This window comes from Pseudophryne corroboree, chromosome 11 (assembly GCF_028390025.1).
Source record: "Pseudophryne corroboree isolate aPseCor3 chromosome 11, aPseCor3.hap2, whole genome shotgun sequence".
NCBI lineage: Eukaryota > Metazoa > Chordata > Amphibia > Anura > Myobatrachidae > Pseudophryne > Pseudophryne corroboree.
This window is the reverse complement of record NC_086454.1, coordinates 200349886-200374372: the sequence shown is the minus strand read 5'-3', so window position 1 is coordinate 200374372 and position 24487 is coordinate 200349886. Positions and strand designations below refer to the sequence as shown.

The 24487-nt window shown below is 47.1% G+C and overlaps 1 protein-coding gene across 6 annotated transcripts in view; it reads right to left on the bottom strand.

The window, feature by feature from the left end:
• Positions 1-24487, bottom strand: part of RASGRP2 (RAS guanyl releasing protein 2) — a 432595-nt gene that overhangs the window by 29218 nt on the left and 378890 nt on the right. For all 6 annotated transcript variants that reach the window (XM_063945210.1, XM_063945215.1, XM_063945211.1 and 3 more), the window contains one exon: positions 9305-9371. In XM_063945210.1, the coding sequence (XP_063801280.1) occupies positions 9313-9371 (59 nt within the window). In that variant the 3' untranslated portion in view covers positions 9305-9312. The remainder of the gene's footprint in view (positions 1-9304; positions 9372-24487) is intronic.

Here is a 24487-nt window from a genome sequence, read left to right as displayed (position 1 = left end):
CAACCTGAGCCAACTAGCAATTGATCGCTTAGAAGCCAGACAACCACTCTTGGTTGCATCATAAAGGACAAACAGCGGATCAGATTTCTGATGATGAATAGTCCGTTTGACATAAACCTTCAGAGACCTCACCACATCCAAGGACTCTGGACCAACGGAAGTGTCAGACAACACCAGAATCACAATGGGTTGATTCACGTGAAAAGCTGCCCTGTCTTCAGGAAAAATCAAATAAGGGCTCTTACAGGATAAGGCCCCCAATTCAGAGACACGTCTGGCAGATGCCAATGCTAGTAACATCACAGTCTTCCAGGTAAGAAATTCCAATTCCACCCTATGTAAGGGTTCAAACCAGTCCGATTGAAGAAAGGACAAAACCACATTGAGATCCCACGGAGCTGTGGGAGGTACGAAGGGCGGTTGCATATGAAGAACTCCTTTTAGGATAGTCTGTACTTCCGGCAACATTTCAAGTTGTTACTGAAAGAAAATAGATTGCACCAAAATCTGCACTTTGATGGAGCCTAAACGTAGGCCCATATCCACTCCCACTTGCAGGAAAAGTAGAAAGCGACCAAAGCTAAATTTCACGGGAGAAACCTTTCTACTTTCACCAAGTAACATACTTTTTCCAGATACGATGGTAATGTTTTGACGTAACCATCTTCCTGGCCTGGACCATAGTGGAAATAACCCTGGAGGGAAGACCTTTTCTGGCTAGAATCTCCCTCTCAACTTCCAAGCTGTCAAACGTAGCTGTGGTAGGTCTGGATAGACGAACGGACCTTGCTGAAAAAGATCCTTTTGAAGCGGCAGAGGCCAGGGATCCTCCAGAGCCATGGTTAGGAGGTCCAAGTACCACGCCTGTTGAGGCCAATACGGGGCAATCACAATTGCTTGAACGCTTTCCCTCCTTAGTCTTTTTAGAACCCTTGGGATTAACGGTAGAGGAGGGAACAGGTACGCAAACTGGTAAATCCATGGTGTCGTCAGCACGTCCACTGCTACAGCCTGCGGATCCCTTGTTCTGGAACAGTAACGGCATAGCTTCTTGTTGAGATGAGAAGCCATCAGATCTATCTGTGGACAGCCCCATCGGTGAATTCACTGTTGAAACACCTGGGGATGTAGGCCTCATTCGCGCGGATGGAAGTCGTGTCTGCTGAGGAAGTCTGCTTCCCAGTTGTCCACTCCTGGAATGACTATGGCGGAGATGGCCTTTGCATTGGCCTCCGCCCAGAAGAGTATTTTGACACTTCTCGCATCACCGCTCTGCTTCTCGTTCTCCTTGTCGATTTATGTACGCCACCACTGTGGCGTTGCCTGATTGAACCTGAATCACCTGATATTTCAGGAGATGGGAAGCTTGCAGAAGAGCATTGTAGATTGCCCTGTGTTCCAAGATGTTTATCGGCAGAGCAGATTCCAGCACTAACCATATCCCCTGGAACTGGAACCCTTGGGTCCCAGCCCCCCAACCCTCGAGGATGGCGTCCGTTGTCAGTAGAATCCACGAGTGGATATTGAAATTCTTGCCTTCTATCAGGTGAGGAACTTGTAGCCACCACAAGAGAAATCCAGGCTTTTGGAGATAAGGTCACTTCCTGATGCATGTGAAGGTGAGACCCCGACCATTTGTTCAGTAGATCCACCTGAAATGTCCGGGCATGAAATCTGCCATATTGGATTGCCTCGTAAGCAGCAACCATCCTGCCCAGTAAGCGGATGCAAAGATGTATGGACAACTTGTGAGGACAGAGCACTGAGCAGACCATAGCCTGGATAGCCAAGGCCTTGTCCATCGGAATGAACACCTTTTGAGACACTGTATCCAGTATCATTCCCAGGGTCGGTTCCAGGTGAGATTTAGTATCCACTCATGATCCGTAAGTAGGCGAGTCATCAGATCGATGCTGTGCAGTAGACACTCCCTGGACGTAGCTTTTATCAGGAGATCGTCCAAGTAGGGGATTAAGTTGACTCCCATAATGCGCAGTTGCAGCATCATCTATGCCATGACCTTGGTGAAGACCCTCGGAGCTGTGGATAGGCCGAAAAGGTAAGGCCTGAAACTGGAAATTGTCGTCCAATATGGCGACCCTGAGATAAGCCTGATGAGGGGGCCACATGGGAATGTGTAGGTAAGCATCCTTGACATTCAGAGATACCAGGAATTCCTCCTCCTCCAGACTGGACACCACTGCCCGCAGGGATTCCATCTTGAATTTGAACACCTGCAGATACGGGGTTAGAGACTTCAGGTTCAAGATGGGTCGCACCGTACCACCTGGTTTTGCAACGACAAAAAGACTGGAGTAAAAACCCCTGTTGTGTAACGGAGGAGGTACTGGAACCACCACCGCAAAAGTTTTTGAATAGCCTCTTGCAGGATAACTTTTGCTGCGGGTAAAACTGGTAAGCCTGACTTGAAAAATCTGTGAGGAGGAAGCGCTTGAAATTCGAGCCGGTATCCCTGGGAAATGAGGTCCCTCACCCAAGGATCCCGGCAGGACATCGCCCACACATGGGCGAAGTGTTGAAGGCGAGCACCTACCTGAAAGTCACCCTGCTGTTGGGGCCAACTGTCACGCAGAAGGCTTAGTGGCAGGGGACTCGGTAGTCTGGTCCAGGGATGCAGCAGTTGCAGGTTTACGGGACTTACCACGAGATCCTCTGGGAGTAGTGGAGACTCCCCAGCCCCTGCCTCTGAACCTTGCCACACGAAAGGACTGGAAGGAGGGTCCTGGGTAAGAATGTCGAGCAGGTGGTGCAGCCAACGGCAGACAGGTAGACTTACCCGCCGTTGCCTGAGAGATCCATTTATTTAACTCATCTCCAAACAAGGCATCACCTGTAAAGGGAAGATTTTCTACACCCTTTATGGAATCAGCGTTTGTTGACCATTGACGTAACCACAGAGCCCTGCATGCCGAAACTGCCATAGCAGTAGTGCGGCCATTTATCTTTTCACAATTCCTTTATATATTCGCTCATAAAATTTGCAGCATCCTGTATGTGTTGCAGCAGCACCTCATCCTGGGGCAGAGTGTCTAATTCATTAATAATATTATCAGACCACTTGACTACTGCCCTAGAAATCCAACCACAAACTATTGTGGGGCACTGCACTACGCCCGCTGCCGTATATACTGCCTTGAGAGTTGTCTCAATTTTATGGTCAGCAGGGTCTTTTAGGGATATGGCCCCTGTCACCGGCAGTACCAATTTCCTAGATTGAACACAGACGTATCGACTGATGGTTTTTTTCCCCATACCTTCCTGTCATCAGGTGGGAAGGGAAATGTAGATAAAAACCTCTGAGGAGTTTTGAATTTCTGTCAGGGTTCACCCATGCCTCCCTCGCCAGGGAGTTTAATTCCTTAGACACAGGAAATGTGGCTAAGGTCTTGGGTCTAATATTAAAGTACAACTCCTCATCTGGTTCTGCTTCCTGATCGGGTATGTGAAGAACCTCTCTTACAGCATAAATGAGGGCCTCCACCCCGGGGGACGGAGAGCTGCTCTCATCCATATCATCATAATCTAAATCAGGCTGATCAGAATCAGAATCTGACTGTAGCACCTGTGGCAGTGAGCGTTTATCTGAAACCAATAAAGGGGGTTGAGAAGCCTTTCTGGTATCTGCTGCTTTAGCCATACAATCAATAGACTGTTTTAACACCTGTCTCTCCTTCTGAATTCACATTGTGAATCATGTTCTTAAAAGTATCTAGCCAGTCAGGTGTCTGTGAACTGTCTCCCTGTGGAGATACGGAGAACTGTTCACACATGAGGGACCACGGCAGAAGAAGGGGTAGAGTTACAAGCAGTACACATAACCATGTCAACAGACATATTGTACACCGTGATAATGCAGCGCAAACCCACTGAAAACATCTCCACACAGACCCTAGAGAGCCCCTGGAGTGACACAGAGAAACGGAGACCAGCACACAAAACACAGCAGCGCAGTGTGTGTAAAAGTATGTGTATCACCTTACTTGTGTGCAGCGGCGCTACCGCTGATGTGCTCCCCCGCTACTATGACCCCCAGGTACCAGTACAGAGTCTGTAACAGCATGGGTCCATGGAGGAGAAGCGTGCATGCAGCCTGTGATCCGCAGCAGAAAGGAAATGGCGCCTTCCCGCCTCTGGTCCCGCTCTCCAGGAAGCCTCGCCTCTTTAATGGCGCACGGTCCCACAAAGTTGTTTATACTGGCTGAAGTAATACACACAGTACACACAATGCTTACTGACAGTGAGCACCCTGTGGAGCATAAAGCCCTGCTGAGCCAGTGTAGTCCGCGGCGGGCACCGCAGCTCATGGCCCGTGACCGCCATGTGACATGCCGCCAAACCGCACTTGGGACCCGCTAACCGGGACCCCGGTGTTAACACTCACCGCACCTGCGACTTCGGCATCTGTTAGAGGGTGGTAGCTAGCTGCTGGTGTGGGCACACACAGTATGGTGTGTGAAATAGCACCTCAGTGTCCTGTCAGCTGGGATTACGAACCATTAACCCTCAGGAGGTTGGTTCGGTCCCCCCTCTAAGTCCCACAAAGCAGGTAGACTGGTTGCCAACCAGTACTGCCTGAAAATAAATAACTAAAATAAAAAATAAAGGAAACTCTCTGGAGCTCCAGAGAAATGCACCAGGTATCTTGGGCACATTTTTCTAAACTGAGTCTGGTAGGAGGGGCATAGAGGGGAGCAGCCAGCACACACATACACACACTAACACTAAAGGTTTTAAAGTGCCAGGCTCCAGTGGACCCGATCTATACCCCATGGTACCAAAGTACAGTTCCCCAGTATGCACTAGGACACAGGTTCTCAAACTCGGTCCTCAGGACCCCACACAGTGCATGTTTTGCAGGTTTCCTCACAGAATTACAAGTGAAATAATTAGCTCCACCTGTGGACCTTTTAAAATGTGTCAGTGAGTAATTAATACACCTGTGCACCTGCTGGGTTACCTGCAAAACATGCACTGTGTGGGGTCCTGAGGACCGAGTTTGAGAACCTATGCACTAGGACATAAGAGAAAGAAGATTTGTGTCCAAATCCATTTTCTTGCAGTGAGATATAAATGTGTGTGTATTACACACACACACACACACACACATTATATATATATATATATATATATATATATATATATATACACATATACATACATACATACATACACACACACACACAGTATGCATAATATACTGTGGGAATGGGCATCATTGCATGGGCTTCTCTGTGCGCCAATTCTCTCTCAGGCACAGGGCACCAAAAAGTCTAGTTACGGATCTGGCATTAGGGATGGCTTCAGTCCACAAGGAGGAGATCAGAAGTCCATCTCCAGCTAGGCTGTCCCCGTAAAGGTAAATGGGCTGATGGTAGATAGCAGGGACAAGCTCTGAGAAGCAACGTTTTCAGGGAGCTTGGTAAATAGCCCCAGCGGATTACATACGTAATCCCACCCGGCAGGATGCCGGCAGTGGGGTGAGCGGTACGAGTCCCCTTCCTGGCAAATTGAACGGATCCCGCCCCAGCATGTGTCCTGCAGCAAACTATGTGGCGGCTCCTGCATGAGATTTAGGGGGTTATTCAGAGTTGTTAGCAAACCTAAAAAGTTAGCAATTGGGCAAAACCATGCTGCAATTGCAGTGTAAAAATGAAGCAGTCAGTATTTACCATGCACAGAAACACTATAACCCCCCAAAACTTACATTTATCTGCACATGTTACATCTGTCCTACCTGCAGTGCAACATGGTTTTGTTCAGTCAAACTATTTTGGTTTGCTAACAATCCTGAATAACCCCCTTAGTTCAGTATTACAGCCATTACAGTCTTGTTAAATATGTGGTGAAACTAAATTCTGCGGTGTCTGCATGTTTTAAGGACAGAGGGGGTAATTCTGAGTTGATTGCAGCTGCAAGAAAGTTAGCAATTGGGCAAAACCATGTGCACTGCAGGTGTGGCAGATATAACATTTGCAGAGAGAGTTAGATTTGGGTGGGTTATTTTGTTTCTGTGCAGGGTAAATACTGGCTGCTTTATTTTTACACTGCAAATTAGATTGCATATTGAACACACCACACCCAAATCTAACTCTCTCTGCAAATGTTATATCTGCCCCCCCCCCCTGCAGTGCACATGGTTTTGCCCAATTGCTAAAAAATTTCCTGCTGCGATCAACTTGGAATTACCCCCAGAATGCGTTTGCTTAACAGCATACTTACCTACTTTACATTTATCCTCTCCGGGAGAGGCACGGAGAGGAGACGCTGCAGAAGACTTCAGGGGGTGGGGACGGGCTTTGACATCCTCAAGCCCTGCCCCCCAAATCGGGAAACGCAGCGATTCGCGGGTCTGCGGTGAAGGGGGCGGGGCTAAAATGACGCGATTTGCGTAATTTTAACCCCTTCCCCACCCCACGGACCTGCGAATACGGGAGATTATCTCCATCCTGCCCGCATCGGGAGACCTGCCTACTCTTCCGGGGGTGCGGGGGACTACCCCAAAAAACGGGAGCCTCCCGCAGCTTCCGGTAGAGTTGGCAAGTATGCTTAACAGGTCCCATAATCATATGGGTGGTGTCACACAAGCCAGCAAAACACCAGCATTTGTAGCAGAACAAATGCAGCATGTGACAGGAACCAGGAATCTACTTCAGATTGTAAGGGAAAGAAATTACACAGTGCATTAACTTTAGCTACAAAAAGCTGGAGCTCTGTAGATTGTGTAACACCACCCACTGTATTATGCGCTAGGACAGCAGAGGATGAGGCGTTAACCCTGTTGTCACAGAGCACAGCATTTCTGTCCGAGCATTCTCTTCTGAAGTACCCCTAGTGACACCTAGCAGTCAGTGGACAGTATTGTTTCTCTGTCACATTAGGAACGCGTCAAAGAAATATGCTGCATTAATTTAATTGCTGTGTAGCATTCAATGAAATGTAAGGTTCACTACAAATTACATGCCACAACAAATTTTATTTAGTGTTGCTTTGCCTATTTTAATCCACCTCACTAGTTTCATGCCCTAAGAGTTATCTCACTGTCCATCTACAGGAATGTTTGTGTAATCATTGCAGATTTTATATTGTGGCTCAAACGTGCATGGTTTGTAAAAACGGAAAACTCAGCTGAAAGTGCTGCCTATTACACTTTGACTTGTACCCTTATAGATCTCCCACAGTGCTGCTCATTTGCCATACACTTAGGTGTTTAATAAGTTATGTTACTGCACATAAGTACTTTTGTCCATCATCCACATCAAAATGGAAGTTGCGCCTCTACAATCGATGCCATTATTTTAAGGACAGCCCACATGCCTTAGGGTTACAGCAAGAAAGTGTGCAGACTTAGTTGCACTGTGCTGCCTTTCAGGAATAGACCCCATAGTACAGTTTCTCAGTGCCTTAAATAAGGAAGTGCGAGCGGTGCCGTTTCTACTTACTCTTGCCACACCTGCTAAATACCATGAATCCGATGCATGCAGTTATCCGAAACTGCGCCCCAAATTGTAGGCGGAATTTGCGTCCATTAAAAAAAACTGCAGTTGTGTGTACAGGCAACAAGGCAACTATCTTAAGATGTATGCTAGTCAGCAACAGTAGCCAATGTATCTGATTTAGGTAAACATCATGAAAACTAGGGCCCCATACACTAGTACGATTTTACACGATTTCATACAATTCCGATATATTCGTCTGATATATTGTATGAAATTGTGTACAATCGTATGTGTTTTAGATCGTATCCAATCTGATGCGCGTCCCCGTGGCTGTCAGATAGGATCCCCTAGGTCGCTGGTGCTGCACTAATGATATATCGGAATTGGATGGAATCAGATGAAGATATAGCTCATGGTATAACTGTATGCCGTACGATATATTGCATGTGATATATAGCAGCTTCATCAATCGCCTGCGATATATCTTATGCAAAAAAGCACAAAAGTACCAAATCGTATGGAATCACTACCGGGAAAGTCCCAGGGGAGTTTAAGGGAAATTACATCAGACTTCAGCCTCAGACATATCGTTGTAGTGTATGCCCCATTACATTGCAATTGCACCTATTTTTCAATAGCATACACTGCTGTGATGCAATCGCATTGTCCCCAGTCTCGCCATAGTGTGCACGCGCAGGATCACATCTGTGATGTGATCACATCTCAGTGAAGCGAACGCCTCTGCCTTACTGACAGGCAGAGGTGTTTGCATGGCAGGTGGGGCTAGCAACGCAGCGTTACCCGGCAGTGTGGGTAAAACGGGGGCGGGTGACTTCACATACGGCTGCTGCCACAGAAGGCATGGCCACATTCCACCTGCCTTCACAGCCAGGCTGCACAGGCAGGGTGCATCACTAATTCAACGATGCGATCACAACTGCATTGCGATCGCATCGCTGGCAAGCATTTGCCCCCAGGATGCGATCGCAAACAGTTACAGTTTTAGCAAAACTGCAACTGATGCTGAATACGGACCAAAGGGTCCTTACCCAGGCTTGTTAACAAACCACAAAAGTTAGCAACTGAGCAAAACCATGTTGCACTGCAGGTGGGGCAGATATAACACGTGCAGAGAGAGTTAGATTTGGGTGGGGTGGGCTCAAATTGAAATCTAAATTGCAGTTTAGAAATTAAGCAGCCAGTATTTACCCTGCACAGAGACAATATAAACCACCCAAACTTAAATCTCTCTGCACGTTACATCTGCCCCACCTGCAGTGCAACATAGTTTTGCTCAATTGCTAACAAATCTGAATAACCCCCAATATACGGTTAATAAAACCTCATACAGCAGAAACAATTATTTATCTTTACAAGTGAAAAAGGTTTTACCTAAACATACAGACAAGCAACAACAATGGGAGCTAGAGTGACGCATTGGCAGACCGCAGATCACAAGCAGTACACTAATGCTGGGAACATCCACTATTTACACCTGCCTCTGACCACCTGTAAATAATATAGCCTTGACAAGTGTATATGTCTTTGTACTGATCTGTTCACAATTGCATGTACTCCACCTACAGTATGTTAGAACGCCCCTGTCCTACCTATCCAGGTGCAAGAAGCAAGCATAAGTGTCAGAATCCCAAGAATCTTCATGAGTGTTTTTATTATTTTGCACTTTATTTATATTACTTTTTCAGTATATATATTTCTGTTTATTTTCTTTATTATTTATTAATTAGATTGCAGGTGTGGACTGTCCTAATAATACGGTAATTTGCTTTCACACTCATTTTATTAACTATTCCAACCGTTGTATTCTCATCAATATTATTACTTACTGTGCTGATTATAAGCGATCATCAAATACTCCATCCTCCTCCACCTGCGGATCTTCTTCTTTTAGCTCTAAACCACAAAGAAATCTCTGAGTGATTAGCTGCTCCGGAATACATTCTGACATAATGAACTTGTACGAAGGGAAAATAACAAATGATGCCACACAGTCAAGGTTAATATTGTAAGAAAAGTGGTCAGCTACTTATTATCCACTGTTATGTCTGGAAGGCCCAGAACATTGCGTTCCCAGTTCTATGAGCAACAAGATTACCATGGACGCAAAGATAGGTTCTTTGCAGTTTTAGGCACAAAATGTTCCAGTTGCCTAGCAACAGACTGGGGTTTCTACAGTGCCTAGAGCCATATTTGCCTAATCTCCCAGACTGTCCCATCTGGGCTTCACCTTCCAGCATCTCCCAGGTGACTGGGGTAATAAGTATACCCAGGGTCCTATAATATACTCCTACAATTACAGCATCTTTCACGGATGTGTACCACAGAGGAATAGTGGAAACGAGGGAGCAGTGATCCTAGAAAGAGCTATACAATAAATGAGAAAGCGGAGACATACTGGTCCTGAGCACACGTAAGATTAGACTCTCGTGCTGTTTAGTGAAGTACATTATATGCCATATTATACAACAGTTTTACAAATTCTGTGCTCACGCCCCAAACAACTGTTGTTTCAGGATTTATTTAAGCAAGCAAATATAACTGACTCTACTTGGATGGGTCAGTAGACAGCTAAACTATGAGCTGTAGGGTGTGCATGAGGAATACATTTGGGAAACGCTAGTTTAGAATAAGCTTTGTACATCAGTACAAGTTTGGTGTAATTGATATTACTAGTGATCAGCTATTACAGATGCCTTGTTTTCCCCTACTTGTCATTAAACCTGGCAGTGCACCACTGGTGCTTAGTAGATCCCTTGCGTTAGCCAGGGACAGCACCACAAGGGCCTAGTGACCAGCTCATAGAGGAGTGATAGATTACGCTTCTATAAATAAGGACCAGTTCAGGTTGATAGACTATGCAGTATATCCTGATGATGTGTTTGTGTTTTTTTAACGTTACTGCAAGTGCAACATAGTATTATGCAATAATGTTGCATGGCTACAAGATTACTGTCAGTACACAGTAGTATTGTGCTATTGCTGCATGGCTGCAAGGTTACTGTGATGGCAGAGCAGTACTGTGCAATAATGCTGCATGGCTGAAGGGATACTGTGTGTGTAGCATAGTACTGTGCAATAATGCTGCATGGCTGAAGGGATAGTGCGAGCGCAGCATAGTACTGTACAATAATGCTGAGCTTCCTGTAAAACCAACACATGGACTATAATACATCTCTCAAGAGTGTCCTGCTCTTCTTGCTTCTCTGCAGTATGTTCTTCTTATAGTACTATTATTACGGAATTTACGGTTGGTGGGTTAGCAGAGTTAAATGTACACATCAGCGTACTTATACCTGACCCAAGTACAACTCCAGTTGACTTAACCAGGTAGCGTGACTTTACTGAAAAAGTCATGGTAGCCGTACTCCGTTTCACTGGTTGGTGGGCATGAAGCGGAGCAGGATTCAAACATATCAACAGCCAGTGGGTATCGCAAGGTAAATGACTGCAGGTCTCTTGGAGCTAAGAAGGGGATGTCTGTCTCCCACTGTCACTCATACACAGTAACATGCGCAGTAGTAGTAGTATCAGCCATCTTTGTAAGGAAATGAAGAATCATCCCTGAAGGAGACATGTTGGAGACTGTGCGGTAGCATACTCCTTTTCTAACATTTACAAATAGTGTGGAAATACAAAAGCAGAACTCGATCATTGTACTGCCCAGACATTGCACCTGTGTGTAACAGCTTGTCCTGATGAGACACTCAATTGCTGTGAAATTTTGCTGCACTTCACCTTGTGTCTCATAATTCTGCTCCAGGTGGGGAGCCTGCATAAGTAAAGCCAGGGAGGTGTTAGTGCTTAAGGGAAGACACACCATGGTGACATGTCTTGAAACCGTTATTTAAATATAATCACATATTTGTAACATGGCTGTTGAGTTTTAGTAACTGGTCAACGTACTGTACAACTGCTTTCTAGTAAAAGTCTTTGCTATGCAATATAGCCACATATTTCTCATCATCCAGCATCATTAACATGTCACGCATCACAGGGCTGTCTGTGCACCTATTGATTTATAAAGGGCCAGTCACTTGGCATTCTGAATAGTTGTCCTGGACCAAACTGTGAATATAAAATACCAGATACAGAAACCTTCTTTTAGGGCACAAAAGCTGGTGCACCCATAATAACAAATGGGAGATTCCCTGGTGGAAGTGTATTCCCAAGGTCAACTACAGATGTAGCCATGCTCATCTTTGCTGCGATGCAGCATGCTGCAGCAGAGCTTCCTGCATGGCATGCCAGGCTGCGACTATTATTCCTAATGGAATTAATGTAGTGATGGCCGGCAGTGAATAGTTGCAGCCTGGCACACCATGCTGCTTTGAAGTAAGATGAGCATGGCTACATCTGTACCACTCCCTACTGTATATATCCATTCTCAAGCAGCCATAACATAACTATGACTTTCTTTTGCTGATGCAGAAATTTCATTTCCTTCCATTTTAATTTAATGCAGGGGCACCTTATTCAGATATGCCAAGGCAATACAGGATGGCATAAAAGTGGCATAAGCAGGTACAGAATTTCATTTCAGCCCTACCAAGCTCTCCACATCTTGACACTGCTGTAGTATGTTTTTACAATTGCATTTAGGACATGCTGATATGACTGTGGTGCACCAATGTTGGCACCACTGCAGTACAAGTCATCGGACAGTTTCTTTCCCTACTGTTGTAGCACAGTGGCCGCTCTGCTGCTTACATTTAATGAATGGCAGCTTTGACATTTTTCAATACAGGGTCTGGGAACACATTGATGAGGAAGGAATGGATGTGAGAGTGGAGGATGTGACAACTTATGGTCTCAGTCTGGAGCCTGAGGCTGTCATTAATAGCACGGCCGAACATTAACTCAGTGCTTTGAAATAATAGTGTTTTTTTCATGCCTGTGCTCGCTACTCCACGGTGAGCTGTCTGTGGATATGACAGTAAGAAAGCAAGTGTACACTTACAAAATAAGTGAGTTAATTATTATTCTAAACAGTAACAGTGCATGGATGCAAATATTTCTCTGCTGTTACATATTTTTGGTATTACCAAAGTGATGGCAGTAAGTACTACAGGAGCTAGAGTTTGGTACGTTTGGGTGATGCACTGGTGGTTACAGATTGTGAGGATGCAGCAAATGAAAGAAAAAGTTTTATGGAAGAATAAAGTATATAGTATAATATGACAACACAGATATAACTGTATAAAGAAAACAGTGAAACACTAATTAAATATTATTAATGTGTAATAATAAGAATTTACTTACCGATAATTCTATTTCTCGGAGTCCGTAGTGGATGCTGGGGTTCCTGAAAGGACCATGGGGAATAGCGGCTCCGCAGGAGACAGGGCACAAAAGTAAAGCTTTTACAGGTCAGGTGGTGTGTACTGGCTCCTCCCCCTATGACCCTCCTCCAGACTCCAGTTAGGTACTGTGCCCGGACGAGCGTACACAATAAGGGAGGATTTTGAATCCCGGGTAAGACTCATACCAGCCACACCAATCACACCGTACAACTTGTGATCTAAACCCAGTTAACAGTATGATAACAGAGGAGCCTCTGAAAGATGGCTTCCTAAACAATAACCCGAATTAGTTAACAATAACTATGTACAAGTATTGCAGATAATCCGCACTTGGGATGGGCGCCCAGCATCCACTACGGACTCCGAGAAATAGAATTATCGGTAAGTAAATTCTTATTTTCTCTATCGTCCTAAGTGGATGCTGGGGTTCCTGAAAGGACCATGGGGATTATACCAAAGCTCCCAAACGGGCGGGAGAGTGCGGATGACTCTGCAGCACCGAATGAGAGAACTCCAGGTCCTCCTTTGCCAGGGTATCAAATTTGCAAAAATTTACAAACGTGTTCTCCCCTGACCACGTAGCTGCTCGGCAGAGTTGTAATGCCGAGACCCCTCGGGCAGCCGCCCAAGATGAGCCCACCTTCCTTGCGGAATGGGCCTTAACAGATTTAGGCTGTGGCAGGCCTGCCACAGAATGTACAAGTTGAATTTTGTTACAAATCCAACGAGCAATCGACTGCTTAGAAGCAGGTGCACCCAACTTGTTGGGTGCATACAGTATAAACAGCGAGTCAGATTTTCTGACTCCAGCCGTCCTTTAAATGTATATTTTTAAGGCTCTGACAACGTCCAACAACTTGGAGTCCTTCAAGTCGTCTGTAGCCGCAGGCACTACAATAGGCTGGTTCAGGTGAAACGCTGATACCACCTTAGGGAGAAAATGCGGACGCGTCCGCAGCTCTGCCCTATGTCGAATGGAAAATTAAATAAGGGCTTTTATAAAACAAAGCCGCCAGTTCAGATACTCTCCCGGCCGAAGCCAGGGCCAGTAACATAGTCACTTTCCATGTGAGATATTTCAAATCCACATTCTTTAGTGGTTCAAACCAATTGGATTTGAGGAAATCTAAAACTACATTTAGATCCCACGGTGCCACCTTAGGCACCACAGGAGGCTGTATATGCAGTACTCCTTTGATAAAAATCTGGACCTCAGGGACTGAGGCCAATTCTTTTTGGAAGAATATTGATAGGGCCGAAATTTGAACCTTAATAGATCCCAATTTGAGACCCATAGACAATCCTGATTGCAGGAAATGTAGGAAAACGACCCAGTTGAAATTCCTCCATCGGAGCACTCCGCTGCTCGCACCACGCAACATATTTTCGCCAAATACGGCGATAATGCTTCGCGGTGACTTCCTTCCTTGCCTTTATCAAGGTAGGAATGACTTCTTCTGGAATGCCTTTTCCTTTTAGGATCTGGCATTCAAACGCCATGCCGTCAAACGCAGCCGCGGTAAGTCTTGAAAAAGACAAGGACCCTGCTGAAGCAGGTCCCTTCTCAGAAGTAGAGGCCACGGATCGTCCGTGACCATCTCTTGAAGTTCCGGGTACCAAGTCCTTCTTGGCCAATCCGGAGCCACTAGTCTTACTCCTCTTTGCCGTATAATCCTCAATACCTTTGGTATGAGAGGCAGAGGAGGAAACACATATACCGACTGGTACACCCAAGGTGTTACCAGTGCGTCCACAGCTATTGCCTGCGGATCTCTTGACCTGGCGCAATACCTGTCCAGTGTTTTGTTGAGGCGAGACGCCATCATGTCCACCATTGGTTTTACCCAACGGTTTAATAGCATGTGGAAAACTTCTGGATGAAGTCCCCACTCTCCCGGGTGAAGGTCGTGTCTGCTGAGGAAGTCTGCTTCCCAGTTGTCCACGCCCGGGATGAATACTGCTGACAGTGCTATCACGTGATTCTCCGCCCAGCGAAGGATCCTGGCAGCTTCTGCCATTGCCCTCCTGCTTCTTGTGCCGCCCTGTCTGTTTACATGGGCGACTGCCGTGATGTTGTCCGACTGGATCAACACCGGTCTTCCTTGAAGCAGAGGTTCCGCCTGGCTTAGAGCATTGTAGATTGCTCTTAGTTCCAGAATGCTTATGTGAAGAGACTTTTTCAGGCTCGACCACACTCCCTGGAAATTTCTTCCCTGTGTGACTGCTCCCCAGCCTCTCAGGCTGGCATCCGTGGTCACCAGGATCCAATCCTGCATGCCGAATCTGCGGCCCTCCAATAGATGAGCCTCCTGCAACCACCACAGAAGGGATACCCTTGTCCTCGGCGACAGGGTTATCCGCAGGTGCATCTGAAGATGCGACCCTGACCATTTGTCCAACAGATCCCTTTGCATGGAATCTGCCGAAAGGGATTGCTTCGTAAGAAGCTACCATTTTTTCCCAGGACTCTTGTGCATTGATGTACAGACACCTTTCCTGGTTTTAGGAGGTTCCTGACCAGGTCAGATAACTCCTTGGCTTTTTCTTCGGGAAGAAAAACCTTTTTCTGAACTGTGTCCAGAATCATCCCCAGGAACAGCAGACGAGTTGTCGGCATTAATTGGGATTTTGGAATATTCAGAATCCATCCGTGCTGCTTTAGCACCTCTTGAGATAGTGCTAAACCCATCTCTAGCTGTTCTCTGGACCTTGCCCTTATTAGGAGATCGTCCAAGTATGGGATAATTAATACGCCTTTTCTTCGAAGAAGAAATATTATCTCGGCCATTACCTTTGTAAAGACCCGAGGTGCCGTGGACAAACCAAACGGCAGCGTCTGAAACTGATAGTGACAGTTTTGTACAACGAACCTGAGGTACCCCTGGTGTGAGGGGTAATTGGAACGTGGAGATACGCATCCTTGATGTCCAAGGATACCATAAAGTCCCCTTCTTCCAGGTTCGCTATCACTGCTCTGAGTGACTCCATCTTGAACTTGAACTTCTTTATGTACAGGTTCAAGGACTTCAGATTTAGAATAGGCCTTACCGAGCCATCCGGCTTCGGTACCACAAAAAGAGTGGAATAATACCCCTTCCCTTGTTGTAGAAGAGGTACCTTGACTATCACCTGCTGAGAATACAGCTTGTGAATGGCTTCCAAAACCGTCTCCCTTTCTGAGGGGGACGTTGGTAAAGCAGACTTCAGGAAACGGCGAGGTGGCTCTGTCTCTAATTTCAACCTGTACCCCTGAGATATTATCTGCAGGATCCAGGGATTTACCTGCGAGTGAGCCCACTGCGCGCTGTAATTCTTGAGACGACCGCCTACCGCCCCCGAGTCCGCTTGCGAAGCCCCAGCGTCATGCTGAGGCTTTTGTAGAAGCCGGGGAGGGCTTCTGTTCCTGGGAAGGAGCTGCCTGTTGCTGTCTCTTCCCTCGTCCTCTGCCTCGTGGCAGATATGAATAGCCCTTTGCTCTCTTATTTTTAAAGGAACGAAAGGGCTGCGGTTGAAAGGTCGGTGCCTTTTTCTGTTGGGGAGTGACTTGAGGTAGAAAGGTGGATTTCCCGGCCGTAGCCGTGGCCACCAAATCCGATAGACCGACCCCAAATAACTCCTCTACGCATCGCCTGTCCACTGTCGTGTCCATAAAGCTCTTCTGGCCGAAATGGACATAGCACTTACCCGTGATGCCAGTGTGCAGATATCTCTCTGTGCATCACGCATATAAAGAAATGCATCCTTTATTTGTTCTAACGACAGTAAAATATTGTCCCTGTCCAGGGTATCAATATTTTCGATCAGGGACTCTGACCAAACTACCCCAGCACTGCACATCCAGGCAGTCGCAATAGCTGGTCGTAGTATAACACCTGCATGTGTGTATATACCTTTTTGGATATTTTCCATCCTCCTATCTGATGGATCTTTAAGTGCGGCCGTCTCAGGAGAGGGTAACGCCACTTGTTTTGATAAGCGTGTTAGCGCTTTGTCCACCCTAGGAGGTGTTTCCCAGCGCTCCCTAACCTCTGGCGGGAAAGGGTATAAAGCCAATAACTTCTTTGAAATTAGCAGTTTTTTATCGGGGCACCCCACGCTTCATCACACACGTCATTTAATTCTTCTGATTCGGTAAAAACTACTGGTAGTTTTTTCACACCCCACATAATACCCTGTTTAGTGGTACCTGTAGTATCAGCTAAATGTAACATCTCCTTTATTGCCAAAATCATATAACGTGTGGCCCTACTGGAAAATACGGTTGATTCGTCACCTTCACCACCGGAATCAGTGCCTGTGTCTGGGTCTGTGTCGACCGACTGAGGCAAGGGGCGTTTTACAGCCCCTGACGGTGTTTGAGGCGCCTGGACAGGCACTAATTGAGTGTCCGGCCGCCTCATGTCGGCAAACGACTGCTTAAGCGAGTTGACGCTATCCCGTAATTCCACAAATAAAGGCATCCATTCTGGTGTCGACCCCCTAGGAGGTGACATCCTCATATTTGGCAATTGCTCCGCCTCCACACCAATAACGTCCTCATACATGTCGACACACACGTACCGACACACAGCAGACACACAGGGAATGCTCTATACGAAGACAGGACCCACTAGCCCTTTGGGGAGACAGAGGGAGAGTCTGCCAGCACACACCAAAAAGCGCTATATATGACAGGGATAGCCTTATGATTAAGTGCTCCCTTATAGCTGCTTTTATATTAATATATTGCCATTTATTTTGCCCCCCCTCTCTGTTATACCCTGTTTCTGTAGTGCAGTGCAGGGGAGAGACCTGGGAGCCTTCCTGACCAGCGGAGCTGTGACAGAAAATGGCGCCGTGTGCTGAGGAGATAGGCCCCGCCCCTTTTTCGGCGGGCTCGTCTCCCGTTATTTAGTACATTTAGGCAGGGGTAAATATCTCCATATAGCCTCTGGGGCTATATGTGAGGTATTTTTAGCCTTTTTAAAGGTTTTCATTTGCCTCCCAGGGCGCCCCCCCCCCCAGCGCCCTGCACCCTCAGTGACTGCCGTGTGAAGTGTGCTGAGAGGAAAATGGCGCACAGCTGCAGTGCTGTGCGCTACCTTAAGAAGACTGCAGGAGTCTTCAGCCGCCGATTCTGGACCTCTTCTTGCTTCAGCATCTGTGAGGGGGCCGGCGGCGTGGCTCCGGTGACCATCCAGGCTGTACCTGTGATCGTCCCTCTGGAGCTTCATGTCCAGTAGCCAAGAAGCCAATCCATCCTGCACGCAGGTGAGTTCACTTCTTCTCCCCTCTGTCCCTCGTTGCAGTGATCCTGTTGCCAGCAGGAATCACTGTAAAATAAAAAACCTAAGCTAAACTCTCTAAGCAGCTCTTTATGAGAGCCACCTAGAATTGCACCCTTCTCGGCCGGGCACAAAAATCTAACTGGAGTCTGGAGGAGGGTCATAGGGGGAGGAGCCAGTACACACCACCTGACCTGTAAAAGCTTTACTTTTGTGCCCTGTCTCCTGCGGAGCCGCTATTCCCCATGGTCCTTTCAGGAACCCCAGCATCCACTTAGGACGATAGAGAAAATTGAATGAGCAAACAGATGTCTGATGGCTAAAATATAATAAACATTCGGTGGGATATAATGGACTCCGAGATCGCCGGAAGTGCAGGATGCCAGCCAATCTCAGACATTTTTATAAAAGGGCAGTCACTTACAAGGCATGACTCCATTACATTCTGCCAATTATCTCTAACCAAAAGATATAAAATAATCAGATAGATAGATACATATATACATACATACATAGACAAACGTACCTCCCAACATTGGTGGACCATGAAGTGGGCGAAGCCTAGGGGAAAAGGGGTGGAGCTTCATGGCATCCCGTTCCCGTCACTATGGGGGCGTGCCCAGAAACTCTCCGAAGAGATGTCGTGCACATGTACACGGCATCTAGTCACCCACTGCTCTGCTATGCCACATATTCAGAGCAGCGGTGTGTGCTTCCCTCACCGTGGAACACTGCGGTCCACGGATGGGACAGCAGGACAGTCCTAGGAAAATGGAACTGTCCCGCTGAATACAGGACAGTTGGGAGGTATGAGATAGATAAATAGAAACTGTACCCTAGATGTATAATATCAGAGCAGAAATGACATCAGTGTGCAAAAGTCCCGTTGCGTGTCACCAAAACCTGTGTGCATGGCCTCTTGTACATGATACAATCACTTAGGAAGTTGTGAAAACCTAATGTCACTCTCTTTTTATAATTATCATTATCTTTTATTTATATGGCGCCACAAGGGTTCTGCAGCCAGCGCCTAACAAGGTATATAAACAAAAGAACAATACAAGGAAACATTGACTTACAGTGCAAAACAATATAGGACAAAGAACTGTACATGGTATATCAACATTTCTGCATCATCAGACACTGAAATAAGTATCAGGGTGATGAAAACCGAGGGTTAAGTGCTGTTATAGTGAGTATGGAGTGTAGAAGATAGTCTAAGTAAGAAAAGTAAAAGCACACGAGGGGAGAGGGCCCTGCTTGTGAGAGATAACATTCTAAAGGATAGTTAGAGCCTTTCAGTGTTTTGATGCGTTTCACATTAATATACGTCTTTCTCAAAGATAATATTTAGCAATTGTGTTGCATGGGCACTCTTATGGTTATCCGTCAGCTCGGAGAAGTGATGTACAGTATCTGTTATTTGCCTCTGCTGGACACAGAGCCAGAATACTTGTACCCCATGTTCACAGACTGTGCAGCAACAGTTGCTACCGTCAAGGAGGCCACATACTGTAGGTCACCAGAGGCTGAGTGGAGATGGCAGGAGCGATGACATCCAAACTGGTTAGTGATCATAACTCAGATGGTATTCTAAAACAGCAATGGTGAATCCAAGTGAAGTGCAAGCCAACACCATCCTTGCAGTACACCCAGTCCGTGAAATCACAAATCTCACAGGGGGTAGGATTAGTGGTGGGGGAGGCTGCCTATTAAAGCAATGGGGAGGCCCGGGAAGAAGTACAGCAAACTTAGAGCCTATTTTAAGGTTGAACGAAAATGCAAATGTATTTGCAGTGCCGATAATCGATACACTGCGCAAGCGCAAAATTCGTACAGCGCATGTCCGCCACTATATTTGCGTTCGGAATAGAGGGAAAATTGCCTCCGTTAAATTATTCTGCAAACTTGCACAGAAAAACAACCCCTCCACTAAACAAAGTAAAAAAGGCGTGGCGGAGGATTGTCTGTGGAAAGCCTCCACAAGTTTACAAATCTGGGTGTAGTGGGAGTATGTACCTGGGTCCTGGGCAGAGCATACGCACATCTGCAGATAGTCAAGCAAAAAGTACAGAAAAAGTCAATTCAGATTTTGGGCAGGTATAGAGCTGCAAGTCACTATAATGGCAGTAGTAACATCGATGGTTGATGCGGTTGCTGCACAATTAGCAAGTATTCGCACACAGCTGCTCATGCACTGCGGTGCCGGTGCATGAGCAGTTCAGGCCTGATCGCTGATGTGCAAAAAATAAAAATTTACTCACCGGTAATTCTATTTCTCGTAGTCCGTAGTGGATGCTGGGAACTCCGTAAGGACCATGGGGAATAGACGGGCTCCGCAGGAGACTGGGCACTCTAAGAAAAGAATTAGGACTACTGGTGTGCACTGGCTCCTCCCTCTATGCCCCTCCTCCAGACCTCAGTTAGGGAAACTGTGCCCGGAAGAGCTGACACAACAAGGAAAGGATTTGGAATCCCGGGTAAGACTCATACCAGCCACACCAATCACACCGTACAACTCGTGATAACTATACCCAGTTAACAGTATGAATAACAACTGAGCCTCACTGAACAGATGGCTCAGAACAATAACCCTTTAGTTAGGCAATAACTATATACAAGTATTGCAGACAATCCGCACTTGGGATGGGCGCCCAGCATCCACTACGGACTACGAGAAATAGAATTACCGGTGAGTAAATTCTTATTTTCTCTGACGTCCTAGTGGATGCTGGGAACTCCGTAAGGACCATGGGGATTATACCAAAGCTCCCAAACGGGCGGGAGAGTGCGGATGACTCTGCAGCACCGAATGAGCAAACTCAAGGTCCTCCTCAGCCAGGGTATCAAACTTGTAGAATTTTGCAAACGTGTTTAATCCCGACCAGGTAGCAGCTCGGCAAAGTTGTAAAGCAGAGACCCCTCGGGCAGCCGCCCAAGTAGAGCCCACCTTCCTCGTGGAATGGGCCTTTACTGATTTAGGATGCAGCAGTCCAGCCGCAGAATGTGCAAGTTGAATCGTGGAGCAGATCCAGCGAGCAATAGTCTGCTTAGAAGCAGGAGCACCCAGCTTGTTGGGTGCATGCAGGATAAACAGCGAGTCAGTCTTTCTGACTCTAGCCGTCCTGGAAACATAGATTTTCAGGGCCCGGACTACGTCCAGCAACTTGGAGGCCTCCAAGTCCCGAGTAGCCGCAGGCACCACAATAGGTTGGTTCAAATGAAACGCTGATACCACCTTAGGGAGGAATTGGGGACGCGTCCTCAATTCTGCTCTGTCCATATGGAAGATCAGATAGGGGCTTTTACAGGACAAAGCCGCCAATTCTGACACCCGCCTAGCCGAAGCCAAGGCCAAAAGCAATACCACTTTCCATGTGAGATATTTTAATTCCACGGTCTGAAGTGGCTCAAACCAATGTGATTTTAGGAAATCCAACACAACGTTGAGATCCCAAGGTGCCACTGGGGGCACAAAAGGGGGCTGAATGTGCAGCACTCCCTTAACAAACGTCTGAACTTCAGGCAGTGCAGCCAGTTCTTTTTGAAAGAAAATAGACAGGGCCAAAATCTGGACTTTAATGGAACCCAATTTTAGGCCCATAGTCACACAGGAAGTGCAGAAATCGACCCAGCTGAAATTCTTCTGTGGGGGCCTTGATAGCCTCACACCAAGCAACATATTTTCGCCATATGCGGTGATAATGCTTTGCTGTCACATCTTTCCTAGCTTTTATCAGCGTAGGAATGACTTCAACCGGAATGCCCTTTTCCATCAGGATCCGGCGTTCAACCGCCATGCCGTCAAACGCAGCCGAAGTAAGTCTTGGAACAGACAGGGCCCCTGCTGTAGCAGGTCCTGTCTGAGAGGCAGAGGCCAAGGGTCCTCTGAGATCATTTCTTGCAGTTCCGGGTACCAAGTCCTTCTTGGCCAATCCGGAACGATGAGTATAGTTCTTACTCCTCTCTTTCTTATTATCCTCAGCACCTTTGGTATGAGAGGAAGAGGAGGGAACACATAAACCGACTGGTACACCCACGGTGTCACTAGAGCGTCCACAGCTATTGCCTGAGGGTCCCTTGACCTGGCGCAATATCTTTTTAGCTTTTTGTTTAGGCGGGACGCCATCATGTCCACCTGTGGCCTTTCCCAACGGTTTACAATCAGTTGGAAGACTTCTGGATGAAGTCCCCACTCTCCCGGGTGGAGGTCGTGCCTGCTGAGGAAGTCTGCTTCCCAGTTGTCCACTCCCGGAATGAACACTGCTGACAGTGCTATCACGTGATTTTCCGCCCATCGGAGAATCCTTGTGGCTTCTGCCATCGTCATCCTGCTTCTTGTGCCGCCCTGTCGGTTTACATGGGCGACCGCCGTGATGTTGTCTGACTGAATCAGCACCGGCTGGTTTTGAAGCAGGGGTCTTGCCTGACTTAGGGCATTGTAAATGGCCCTTAGTTCCAGAATATTTATGTGTAGGGAAGCCTCCTGACTCGACCATTGTCCTTGGAAGTTTCTTCCCTGAGTGACTGCCCCCCAACCTCGGAGGCTTGCATCCGTGGTCACCAGGACCCAGTCCTGTATGCCGAATCTGCGGCCCTCTAGAAGATGAGCACTCTGCAGCCACCACAGCAGACACACCCTGGCCCTCGGGGACAGGGTGATCAGCCGATGCATCTGAAGATGCGATCCGGACCACTTGTCTAACAGATCCCACTGAAAGATCCTTGCATGGAACCTGCCGAATGGAATTGCCTCGTAAGAAGCTACCATCTTTCCCAGGACTCGCGTGCAGTGATGCACCGACACCTGTTTTGGTTTCAGGAGGTCTCTGACCAGAGATGACAACTCCTTGGCCTTCTCCTCCGGGAGAAACACCTTCTTCTGTTCTGTGTCCAGAATCATACCCAGGAACAGCAGACGCGTCGTAGGAACCAGCTGCAACTTTGGAATATTCAGAATCCAGCCGTGCTGTTGTAGCACTTCCTGAGATAGTGCTACTCTGACCAACAACTGCTCCCTGGACCTCGCCTTTATAAGGAGATCGTCCAAGTATGGGATAATTATAACTCCCTTCTTTCGAAGGAGTATCATCATTTCGGCCATTACTTTGGTAAATACCCTCGGTGACGTGGACAGACCAAACGGCAACGTCTGGAATTGGTAATGGCAGTCTTGTACCACAAAACGGAGGTACACTTGGTGAGGTGGGTAAATGGGGACATGCAGGTAAGCATCCTTGATGTCCAGTGATACCATGTAATCCCCTTCTTCCAGGCTTGCAATAACCGCCCTGAGCGATTCCATTTTGAACTTGAACCTCCTTATATAAGTGTTCAAGGATTTCAAATTTAGAATGGGTCTCACCGAACCGTCTGGTTTCGGTACCACAAACATTGTGGAATAGTAACCCCGTCCCTGTTGAAAGAGGGGAACTTTTATTATCACCTGCTGGAGGTACAGCTTGTGAATTGCCGCCAGCACTACCTCCCTGTCCGGGGGAGTGGCTGGCAAGGCTGATTTGAGGTAACGGCGAGGGGGAGACGTCTCGAATTCCAGCTTGTATCCCTGAGATACCACTTGTAGAACCCAGGGATCCACCTGTGAGCGGACCCACCGGTCGCTGAAGTTCAGGAGACGGGCCCCCACCGCACCTGGCTCCACCAGTGGAGCCCCAGCGTCATGCGGTGGATTTAGTGGAAGCAGGGGAGGATTTTTGTTCTTGGGGACTGGCTGTATGGTGCAGCTTTTTCCCTCTACCCCTGCCTCTGGGCAGAAAGGACGCGCCTTTAACCCGCTTGCCTTTCTGGGGCCGAAAGGACTGTACCTGATAATACGGTGCTTTCTTAGGCTGTGAGGGAACCGGAGGTAAAAATGTCGACTTCCCAGCTGTCGCTGTGGAAACGAGGTCCGAGAGACCATCCCCAAACAATTCCTCACCCTTGTAAGGCAAAACCTCCATGTGCCTTTTAGAATCCGCATCACCTGTCCACTGCCGAGTCCATAATACTCTCCTGGCAGAAATGGACATTGCATTTATTCTAGATGCCAGCCGGCAAATATCCCTCTGTGCATCTCTCATATATAAGACTACGTCTTTAATATGCTCTATGGTTAGCAATATAGTGTCCCTGTCAAGGGAATCAATGTTATCAGACAGGGAATTAGACCACGCTGCTGCAGCACTGCACATCCATGCTGAAGCAATAGCAGGTCTCAGTATAGTACCTGAGTGTGTATATACAGACTTCAGGATAGCCTCCTGCTTTCTATCCGCAGGCTCCTTTAAGGCGGCTGTATCCTGAGACGGTAGTGCCACCTTTTTTGACAAGCGTGTGAGCGCTTTATCCACCCTCGGGGATGTCTCCCAACGTACCCTGTCCTCTGGCTGGAAAGGGTACGCCATTAGTAACTTTTTAGAAATCACTAGTTTTTTATCAGGGGAAG